Source organism: Elephas maximus, chromosome 22 (genome assembly GCF_024166365.1).
Source record: "Elephas maximus indicus isolate mEleMax1 chromosome 22, mEleMax1 primary haplotype, whole genome shotgun sequence".
Lineage (NCBI taxonomy): Eukaryota > Metazoa > Chordata > Mammalia > Proboscidea > Elephantidae > Elephas > Elephas maximus.
In genome coordinates, this window is record NC_064840.1 from 43,059,779 (window position 1) to 43,071,808 (window position 12,030).

The 12,030-nt window shown below is 43.3% G+C and overlaps 1 protein-coding gene across 5 annotated transcripts in view; it reads left to right on the forward strand.

Moving 5' to 3' along the window:
- Positions 1 to 12,030, forward strand: part of KIF13B (kinesin family member 13B) — a 346,406-nt gene that overhangs the window by 148,389 nt on the left and 185,987 nt on the right. For all 5 annotated transcript variants that reach the window (XM_049865676.1, XM_049865675.1, XM_049865679.1 and 2 more), the window contains one exon: positions 8,797 to 9,009. In XM_049865676.1, the coding sequence (XP_049721633.1) occupies positions 8,797 to 9,009 (213 nt within the window). The remainder of the gene's footprint in view (positions 1 to 8,796; positions 9,010 to 12,030) is intronic.

Below are 12,030 nucleotides of genomic sequence, written 5' to 3' on the forward strand. Positions count from 1 at the left end.
GCGTTGGCTGGGTCGAGATTGCCCCCGGGAGTCAGGCCGGAGTCCTGTGCTTGTGCTGTCTCAGAAGCCGTGGTCAGTTCCTCTGCTCCCGGGCCATAGTCCAGTGCCAGGGTTCTCCGGCTGGGATGCCGCATTCGTTCCAAAACCAGTCACTGCCTTCCGGTGACTTCTCCTCCTGTCATCTGGGTTGCTGCGCTGCCTGTGTGCACTGTCTGGGCTTCCCCTGAGGTCACTTCAGGGGGCTAGGGCTGCGTCCTGTGTTTGCGCCGTCTCAGGATGCCATGCTCAGCTCCCCTCCGCCCAGTCCCAAACCCGGCGCCAACGTTTTCTGACTGGGAATCTGGCTCCTGGCTCCGGAAACAGTTGCTGCTTCCCCGTGGTTGCTCGTTCGTTCTCTCATTAGCTCCGTTAGTGTGCAGCCTGCTTACCCTGGCTGAGTCTCTATGGAGGTTACTCCAGGGGCTAGGGGTTAGGGCTGTGTCCGGTGCCTGTCCCGCCTCAGCAAGCCACTATCAGCCCCGCCACTTGGCACCAGGGAACCGTGAGAGCTCAAGGCTGTGGAGCGAGTTGTGGGTTCCAGAAGCGGTCGCTGGTTCAGGGTGTAGCTTTTCGCTCACCTGTCACTCAGGTCAACTCTTTAGATCTGTGTTTGATGGTCAGGGTTCTTAGATTGTCATGTTTGTGATCGATTCAGTTGTTTTTCTGAGTCTTTGTTGCAAGAGGGATCTGAGGTAGCGTCTACCTAGTCAGCCATCTTGGTCCCGCCTCTCGAAAAGGTTACTTTTAAGGGGTTTAGAAATACGGAGTTCATACAAGTTACATCAGCAACATTCTTAATCATACTATGCAGGCCCAGTGGGGTTTACGTATAACTTCATGCATCATATGTTCAGAAAATAGTGGTTATGCTCCACCCAGAGGCATGAGGTATTTAATGAGCTAAAAGTTTATCCTGAACGTCAACAGGGTGCCTAAACCAGTTTCTACGTATTTCCTCTAGTTTGGGGGCAGCAGGGAACCAAGATTTTAATGGAAAGTTATGGAGCGTCCTGAACAGAGGAACCAGGTTTCTAATGTAAAGCTACAGGGTATGCCAGGCAAAGGAACCAGGATTCTAATGTAAACCCATGGGGCCTTTCAAACAAGCTGCTTGAGTCAGTGGAATTTTCCACAGTCTGGGGACCTCTGTCTTACTCCATCCTTTTCTTTTTTGGGCATTGATCATTCAGGACCAGTGTTCATTCTGAACTATAGCCCGATGGGAATTGTCTGGCATGTTCTTAGGGGAGGGGGCAGATATTGGACGTAGGTTTGAACAGTTGGCCTTTTGAGCCAGGAGATACAGGAAGGGATACGTTGTTTGTAACAGCAGGAGCATATGCCTATGATCGTTATTAACACTATAAAACCAACCAACGATTTTAACCATCCTAGGTTGGGTAACTGTGATTCCATCCAGTTAAAATGAGTACCTGAAGGCATCATTAATTGTTCGGTGGTTGTGTAATCTCCTTATATTTGTCTAACTACTGAACTCAACTTTTCTTGGTTATGTTCAATCTGTCCAGATGCATTAACTAAAGAATAGCAGCTAGCACTGATATATATACAGACTCCTACGTAAGAAGGTAACATTAGATCTACGGTAACTCAATTTTGTTGAACTGTGATTTCCATGGAGTCTATTTCAGACTACAAAGTCTGGGTCAAGCTTTTGGCGGTACTGGCTACTGTCTGAAATGACAGAGATACATTCTTTATGAACTAGCATAGGGTACGAATGTCATCATAAGCTTTCCCAACCCCAGGCATTGGTAGTAGCAACCTCTGTGCCTTTTTCCCAAGCACTGTTAGTAATATCTATAGTTTCTCTTTTAAACGTATGGATGCTTCTGGAGGAATACAAAACCTCTTCTAGGGGGAGTAAATGTATGCCTCCCGCCCGTATCCAACCCTGCATACGTGTGCCAGTATGATTAGCTAGCCATGTCTTATAGGCTGAATACTCACACAGCCAATAAAGTCCTTGGTGTCTTAATGAGTAGGCCTTAGGGGGAAATTGGAAGACTGCTTTTATAATGCTCTGGTTGGTGTCTTAGTTATCTAGTGCTGTTACAACAAAAATAACAGGAGAGGATGGCTTTAAAAAATTTATTTCCTCACAGTAAAGTAGCCTAGAAGTTCAAATTCAGGGTGTCACCCCCAGGGGAAGGCTTTCTCTCTCTGTCGGCTCTAGAGGAAGGTCCTTGTCATCAATCTTCCCCTGGACTAGGCGCTTCTCCGTGCAGGAACCCCAGGTCCAAAGGACATGCTCTGTTACTGGCACTGCTTACTTGGTGTTATGAGGTCCCCCTGTCTCTCTGCTCACTTCTCTTTTTTATATCCCAAAAGAAATTGGCTCAAGACACAATCCAACCTCATACATTGAGTCCTGCCTCATTAACATAACTGCCACCTATTCTCCCCTCCCATTATCATCATAGAGGCAGAATTTACAACACAATGGAAAATCACGTCATATGACAAAATGGTGGACATTCACACAATAATGGGAATCATGGCCTAGCCTTGATGTGCTTATTTTTGTGGTACACAATTCGGTCCATGACAGTTGGTTGCATTTTGTTGTGCCCGAGTTTTTCTGGTGGCTAGTGCTGTCCCATTTAAAAGAGAGATTGGTATTGAGTTTAGTCCATGTTTAGTTAGCATAGACCTGGGTATATTGCATTGTGGCCACTCTCTTACTGTAGAAGTATTATGGGTAGGATGCCACTATATGCACCAAGCTGCTGGATAGTCAGACCTCACAGTGGTGTATTGGACTCTGCCTAGGTTTTGTTTTCACTTGTTAATTGTGCCCTCCCTTCTTTTAGCCAGTAAGTTAGATGGAGAGGTGCAGGGATTGTGCGCTACATATAAAGGGGAGTGTGAAGAAATCCAGCAATTGTTACCTCATGTAGAAAGGTTTACAACTACCTGGTGTAACCTATTTAGAACATTGAAATCCCATTCAGCATTTACGCACAGGGCGATTCCTAGGAATAACCACATCACCCTGTTCATGGTTAATTGCTAAAAAACCTTGGAGCTGTTTCCGGTTGGTAGGGGTGCCAATCTGCAGACAGTGTCTTTTTGGGGAGGGAGGAGTTCTCCCTCTCTGTGTCTGATCTTAAAACCCAGATAAACCACCTCCTTTTGGTTGACCTGAGCTTTTTCTTCCGAGACCTGATACCCTGCATTTCCCAGTAAGTTTAAAACTTCTGTGGTGTTCTGGACTGAGTTGTACTCACTGTAACTAGTGATGAGTAGGTTTTCCACACATTGGAGGAGAACACCATTGGTCAGGGTCATTTGTCTCAGTTCTTGGGCCAAAGCTGATCCAAAAAAGAGTAGGATGGTTTTTAAAGCCCTGTGGGAGGTCTTGCCAGCAGAACGGCTGTTTCTGTCCTGTTCCTGGGTCCTCCTACTCAAAGGTGAAGATTTCCTGACTTTTCCCCTCCACTCAGATGCAAAAGAAGGCATCCTTCAGGTCTAGCACAGTGAATCAGGAAAAGGTGGATGACAAGGTTGCCAGCAGGGTATACGATTTGGGAGCTACAGCATGGACAGTGACTGTTACCCAGTTGACGACTTGCAGATCCTGAACAAACTGGTATTCTCCATTTTTCTTCTTCACTGACAGGATGAGGGTGTTGAACTGTGACTGACATAGCCTGAGCAGTCCATGTTTCAGGTATCAGGTGATGATTTTTCCCAGTGCCTGTTGGGCCTCCACACAGATGGAGTATTGCTTAAGTCAGGAGGGAACAATGCCAGGTGGGAGCTTGACTGCCACCGGGGGAACATTTTTGGTGCATCCTGGCAGCTTGTTGGCCCATATCCACAGGACCACTGCATCCTTGATGTCTGGCCCTACCCAATCCCTGCTAGTGTCCTTCTGTGCTATAATAGGTGGGTGACTCAGTGGTAAGGGCCATCTGCAGTCGTCATCCATTCTCTGGTGGTATCTGCATCTGTACAGACCCTTTATCAAATGAAATTGTGCCTAAAGTTTGCACAAGGCTCTTACTAGCAAGGAAGTGGGAAGTCGGGCATGTAGAGAAAAGAATGTGTTAATGACTTCCCTTGTATGGAGCAGGTTAAAGGCTGGAGGAAGGAAGGGTTCTTCCTCTTACCTGAGACTCTCACGACAGACAAAGTTTATTTCGTCGGGGCTGTCTTTTTTCTAAGTCAGGACAGAGTGGGTTGCTCCAGTATCCACTAGAAACCATACAAGTTCCCCCGTCACCTTTACTATATCCAGAGGCTCCAGTCCTCAGTCCGAGTCTTCCCCATCAGCATCATGGGGCACTGGGCAGCCCCAAGTTCTTTCTTACCTCTGGGTAGGAACTTAGGGCACTGTCTCTTCCAGTGTCCTTTCTCCTTGCACCAGGCACACTGGTCTCAGCTTAATGGGGGTTGAGGCCTCTCACCTCCCTCTCTCCTCAGGGCCCCTCCTTTTCTTGGGCCACCAGGAGATGGGTCATTTCCCCACAAGATGGCAGCCAGGAATGTGGCCTGATTCTTCTGATCAGTGATTTTTTTCTTTTCCTGTACCTGGTCCCGACTGCAATATACCTAGTAGGCAAGCTGAGCAAGTCATGAGAGTCCCCACTCCACAGCTCCTTCAACTTTTTGGAGCATTCTCTGTGTATCCGGGGCACTCTGCCTGATAAAAATCATATTCACCATGTGAGTGTTTTCAGGACTCTCAGGGTCCATGTCTGTGAACTGTCTAAAAGCCTCATAAATTCTTTTCAGAAACTTAGACAGGTCTTCAGTTGGTTCTTGTTTGATCCCATATAATTTGCCAAGGTTTTGTTCTTTAGGCACTCTTTTCTTCTGAAAAGGCACTCCCTGTGATAAACAAGGTGGGTCCATCCCTCGACCTTAGTCTGATCACAGCCAGGGTTTCCCATGGGGAAAGTCCTTGCCCCCAGCTGATTTATTGCCTGCACTTCATGGCATCTGTCGGCCTCAGCCCTAGCCTTTTCTAGGACCATGCGCCTTTCTTCTGAGGTCAGCACACCTAGCAGTACCTGACAATCTGCCCAATTAGAGTTATGAGTGCAGAAGATGGAGGCAAAAATATCCTGCATTCTCTTAAGGTCTTCCCAATACCTGGGGCAATGGTTTTTCCAATTATAAAGATCACTTGTTGACAAAGGTTGGTGGACTCAGACCATGCCAGTGTCTCCTGCCGAGACTTGTCAGAGAGGATGCATGGCCCTGGGCTCAGCTGTGCTATGGCTGTCTTGACAATTGGCTACCTTTGTGTTACTTTTGTTCTCCCTAATGAATGAATTTGGGCACCCAAATGCTGTTCTGCTCTGTGTATGGGGCGGTGAGCCCGATGCTGAGGCAGAAGGGCTAGGAGGGGTGAATATAGGGACTGAGAGGGTTTAGTGGTGGGAATCGTTGGTGGCACAGCCACTTCTCCAAGAACAGAAGCATAAGGGAGTGGTGATAATGGTGCCGACATGGCAGGCAAGGGCAACAAGGACTCTTCTTTGGGGTCAGAGGGGAGGACTGGCAGTTATGATCTGCCAGCCCCTTCCTGGACTAGAATTTTACATTTCTTCTCTAATCCCTTGTTCCAATACAGAGTCATGAAAGCTTCCACATAATGCTTTTCATCCCACTTCCCCTGGCAACTACAGAAAAAGTCTAACTGAAGGATGGTCTTTTAATTTAGGGACCCATTCTTTGACCATTCTTCTCTATATGCCAGTTTACTTTGTGGCCAGGTAGTGTTGCAAAGGGAAAAAATTTTCTTCTTTATCATGGGGCTTGGCCCAAAATATTTCCAGTTCGTAAGGATGCATCCCAAGGGGCTGCAACTGGGGATCCCTTGAATGTCCCCCATCCTCTGGATACACACACACCTTACACACTCACAGAACCTAATTCAGTGCACCAGTCTAATAACTGATACCTGGATTCTTAAAACCCTGATGGTGTAGTGGTTAAGAGTTTGGCTGCTAACCAAAGGGTCAGCAGTTAGAATCCACCAGGCACTCCTTGGAATCCCTGTGGGGAGGTTCTACTCTGTCCTATAGGGTCACTATGACTTGGAATCGACTCGTTGGCAATGGGTTTGGTTTTGGACACCCTGGTGGCATAGTGGTTAAGTGCTATGGTGGCTAACCAAAAGGCCGGCAGTTCCAGTCCACCAGGTGCTCCTTGCAAACTCTATGGGGCAGTTCTACTCTGTCATATAAGGTCACTATGAGTCAGAATCGACTTGACAACAGTGGGTGTGGTTTGGTTTTAGAGCCTTTCACACCCTCGATGGCCAATTCTTTCCACTTCTTGGAACTCCCCTAAGGCCTTACCTAGGAATTACCCCGTTATTTACCAAATAAACCCAGATACCTAGAGCCTTTAATCCCCTCAATGGTTAATTCTTCCTGCTTGTTGGGACTCTTCTAAGGCCCTGTCTAGGACTTAACTCTGCTACTTACCTAATAGCCGAGGTGTGTTTCATGTCTCCAGTGGAGTCACCATTGGGTCTGAGGTGGATCGGCTTCCAGGGCTGCTCCATGATCTCCAGGAAAAATCTGGTGGTGCCAGATGTTGGGGCCAGTCTATAGTCTGATCTGCCTCTGGAACCAAGCAGATGACTCCTGGCTGGCTCGAGAGAAACATTACTGGGGGGAAACCCCAGGTTCTGCTTGGCATGACTTGTCTCAGCCAATAAATGAGAGACCGAGGTGGAAGAGTAGAAAGGTGCTTTTATTTCATTGCTCAAGGAAAGGAAACAGTCGGGGCTGCCACCACCAAGACTGCTCAGCAAGGGTGAGGGGAAAGGTTACTTTTAACGGGTTTACAAGTAGAAAGTTCATACAAGTTATATCAGCAACATTCTTAATCGTACTACACAGGCACAATGGAGTTTATATGTAACTTCATGCATCATATGTTCAGAAAATGGTGATTCAACTCCACCCATAGGCAGGGAGGTTACTATGCATGAGGTACTTAATGAGCCAAAACGTTATCCTGAATGTCAACATGACGCCTAAACCAGTTTTTGCCAATTTCCTCTAGTTTTGGGGCAGCAGTTAAGGAGAAGGGAACCAGGATTTTAATGTAAAGTTAAGGAGCATGCCAAGCAAAGGAACCAGGATTCTAACGTAAAGCTATGGGGCATGCAAGCAAGCTGCTTGAGGCAGTGGAATTTTCTGCAGCCTGGGGACCTCTGTCTTAGTGTGGTGATTTCTCTTAAGGCTTCTGTAAGCCTACTTTTATAACTCTGAGCTATGTCTAGTTCTTTTTAATGTTTGCAAGTGAAGGTTTTTTTTTTTACTTTCAATTTGTTGCAATTTAATTCCAAAAACCATTTCAGTGTACATATCACTTTTACTACAATGAAGATAAGGAGTACTTTTTCCAGTGCTCTTGTCTGAACTTTAACAGTGATTGTTTAGACCAGAAAACCTGTTTTAGTTTTTTAAGTACTGTGAGAGGGAATAAAATGAAGTACAGATAGTATCTGACTTAAGATGGGATTCCATTCCGACGACTCCATCATAAGTTGGATCTGACAGAAGTTGAATACCTCATTTTTTCCATTATTGCCTTTTATTATCATTAAATCCAATGTTCATTTGTCTTTGGGGGTAGGAAACATTACATACAAACTTACAGATATATTTTAATACATATATACATATAAAAAAAAATCATAAAAATTTACTCCAAAGATGAAGAAGAGTTGGATGATGACGACATTTTGTCAGTTGCAGTAATAACTCCACTTTTGGAAAGTTCTGGATCATCTGGATTATCCCTGCGGATGGGGGTGGTGTTTCCACTCAGAAAATTAGAGTTGTCTGTATGTCTCTTTTCTTTTGTTCTTCGTATTTTTCACGGTAACATCTCACTGCTTCCCGAATTTGCCTATCGACTTTAGCAAAACGATCAGTTTTCAGTCCATATTTTCAAGCAACTGAAGTCCCTGATATAGCTTAGAAAACTATAAAGTTTTGAACAGTCAGTCCTAAAATTGAGCATCTGCAAGTGAACATCTGAGAATGGTAACATCAGCAAATTACGCGCTGCAACGTTGTATGTAGTACCTATTACTAATGATATGATATATGGGGAGAAAATGAATGGTCCTGAGTGTGTTTTGTCATAACTTGAATATGTCATAAGTTGGGGACTGTCTGTATCTTCAGCATATCTTTTGTTTTATAAGACTATAAATGTATCTTAGGCTTTAAAAATTTGCAAGGTGCTTGATACTTTTTAACAGCAGCACCTTCTGTGCCATTAATTAGATTTCATAGACCCCAAGTATATAAGTGTATGGAAGAGATTATAGGTAATTACTCCTCTATCAGATATTAAACAATATCATGATGTTCAATTCCCCTAACAAAGGTTTTGTAGGCACTTAAGATATCGTCCTTTTTTATTCTGAGTAGCCCGCTGATTTCTGGTACCATGTTGCCTATTAAAAGAGGGAAAATTGATTTAGAATTAATTTTATTAAACTGAAAAAAAATGTAGGCTTACTTTTATTTACCTGTCCTTTCTCAAAAACTCAAAACTCCCTTTTTTAGAAAAGTAGCTTGGCATAGAAGAAACAACACAGGACTGGGAGTAAGTGTACCTCCCCTTTTTAGTCCTACATTTGTCCTTAAATGTGAATTTGAGTTGGGAAGCTGTTTTACCATTTCTGAGTTAAATTTTCTCGTATTAGGTTTTCTTCCTACTCTAAAATGCTACTCAATTTTTTTTACCCTATAGGACAGTCTTGGGGGTAACAGCAAGACAGCCATGGTAGCAACTGTGAGCCCAGCAGCTGATAACTATGATGAAACGCTTTCAACTCTACGGTATGCTGATCGAGCCAAGAACATTGTTAACCATGCTGTAGTGAATGAGGATCCTAATGCACGTATTATCCGGGATCTTCGGGAAGAAGTAGAAAAACTCCGAGAACAACTAACCAAAGCAGAGGTATAAGACACAGCTGAGCAATGAATTATGATTCTGGAAAAATCTAGTAAAACTAGAACTTTTCCTTAGCTTCAGGTGATAATGAATATTCCACTTAGACTTTTTGAATTTCCCATAATAAGTGAAATTTGAGAGAGTAAAGGAAGATAGATGGGTTGTCATATTTGAAATTTGGAGAGTTTTTACAGTTGTTAAAAGATTGAAAAGGAGGAAAGAATAAAGGAAATAGAAAATTTTTGTCCACAGTATAGGCAGCAGACAAGAGAGAAGAGGTATCATGGACAGAACTGTGTTCCCCAAAAATATGTGTCACCTTGGTTAGGCCATGATTCCCAGTATTGTGTCGTTGTCCTCCATTTTGTGATTATGATTTTATGTTAAAGAGGATTAGGGGGCAGTGCAACCCTTTACCCAGGTCACATCCCTGATCCAGTGTAAAGGGAATTTCCCTGGAGTGTGGCCTTCATCACATTTTACCTCTCAAGAGATAAAAAGGAGAGGGAAGCAAACAGAAAGTGGGGACCTCATACCACCAAGAAAGCAGTGCCAGTAGCAGAGCATGTCCTTTGGACCCAGGGTTCCTGTATGGAGAAGCTCCTAGTCCAGGGGAAGATTGATGACAAGGACCTTCCTCCAGAGCTGACGGAGAGAGAAAGCCTTCCCCTGGAGCTGATGCCCTGCCTACTAGTCTGTGAGAAAATAAATTTCTCTTTGTTAAAGGCATCCACTTGTATTTCTGTTATAGCAGCACTAGATAACTAAGACATAGTTATAATAAAATCGAGAAGAGAATGAGAGAGAAACTTGAAACGAAGTGTATACAATTTAGTTTTAGTACAGAAAGTAGTGTAGCGTGGACATGGAATAATTGGCACAGGAATCAAACAAATTTTTGTTTTATTTCTGATTTGTTAATCTGTAGAAGTTAGAAAGGAAAGCTTAAGGAGGACTCAGAAACCTTATTATTTCAGCTTTTTCATGTTGTGCGTTAATTACCATTTTGAAAAAAACATTATAGTAGAAGTACCTGTCTATTTAGTAGTACTGTTTTTAAGCTCTCTTCTGTATATTCTGTAATGTCTAAATGCCCATCGTCTTGCCAAAAGTGGAATAAATACCGGATTTGGGATTCCTGCTTTAATTAGCATTTCTACTCCCACAGTGATCCAGAACTATAGGACTCATTTCTGGGACTGCGACCATAGCCTTTTCTTTCTCTTAATCTTTTTTCTGGTAGTAGGTCCTCCTCAATATATGGTCAAGAAAATTATAGACAAGACAGTCAAGACAGTTACCTTGATTATGTTACCAAGGTTCTTTTGCTAAATATGAAATAATTTGTGAATGTATAAATCACTCAGATGTCCCTTTGAGAACTAAGGTACGCCTGACTCAGGTCATGGTATTTTCAATTGCCTCATATGCATGCAAAAGCTGGACAATGAATAAGGAAGACTGAAGAAGAATTGATGCCTTTGAATTATGGTGTTGGTGAAGAATATAGAATGTACCATGCACTGCCAGAAGAGTGAACAGATTTGTCTTGGAAGTACAGCCAGAATGCTCCTTAGAAGTGAGGGCGGCAAGACTTAAATACTTCGGACATGTTATCAGGAGGGATGAATCCCTTGACAAGGACATCATGCTTGGTAAAGTAGAGGGTCAGTGAAAAAGAGGAAGACCCTCGAAGAGATGGATTGACACAGTGGTTGCTGCAATGGGCTCAAACACAGCAATGATGGTGAGGATGGTGTAGGACTGGACAGTGTTTTGTTCTATTATACACGGGGTCGCTATGAGCTATGAGTTGGAGCTGACTCAGTGGTACCTAACAACAACAACATAGATGACTCACTTACTCAGCAGATACGTATAAAGCATACTTTCCATATGCCAGACACTTGGCTACATATAGTTTAATAATTATAAGAGTTAACCTTAAACATTTACAGTTTAAAAGAAATGTCTTGCATAAAATAAAGCAAAAGTTCAATATAGAAATATTCAACCCTATATAAAAAAGTAGAGAAAATAATGTGATGAACATTCATGAAGAACTCATTACTCAAGCTTCAACAATTATCAATATTCAGTGAACTCTTGTTTGTTCTATACCTCTCTACTCCACTTCCATGGAATCTCTCACCCCCAACCCTGGATTATTTTCAAGCAAATATCAAATACCAGACATCTTCAGATGCCTAATTTTGAATACCGTTTTTTCTGGTCCCCAGGTGTAGTCAGCAGCCAGATCTTTTTGGTTGTTTGAGAAGTCTGTATTTCTATAGCAAATGAATAAGGGCACAGGCTTAGAATCATAATTGTTCTTGTTGTTGAGTCAGCTCTGACTCATGACAACCTTATGTATACAGAATGAAATGTTGCCTGGTCCTGTGCCATGTTCGTGACCAGAGACCCAGGTTTAAATTCCAGCTCTACTTCTTAGTGTAGGCTGGTTTCTTATCTCCAGGAACCTCATTTGAGGATAATAATTGTACTTTTCTAACAGGTTAAGAAATACATGAGATAATATGCGCCTAAACCAAAACCTCTTGATCTGATTGGTTTAAAGTCAGGAAAGGTGTGCGTCAGGGTTGTCTTCTTTCACCATACCTATTTAATCTGTATGCTGAACAAATAATATGAGAAGCTGGACTATATGAAGAAGAACAGGGCTTCAGGATTGGAGGAAGACTCATTAACAACCTGCGTTATGCAGATGACACAACCTTGCTTACTGAAATTGAAGAGGACTTGAAGCCCTTACTAATGAAGATCAAAGACCACAGCCTTCAGTATAGATTACACCTCAACATAAACCCACAAAAACCAACCCACTGCCGTCGCGTTGATTCCGACTCATAGCAAAAAACAAAAATCCTCACAACTGGACCAATGAGCAACATCATGATAAATGGAGAAAAGATTGAAGTTGTCAAGGATTTCATTTTACTTGGATCCACAATCAACAGCCATGGCAGCAGCAGTCAAGAAATCAAAAGTTGCATTGCATTGGGCAGA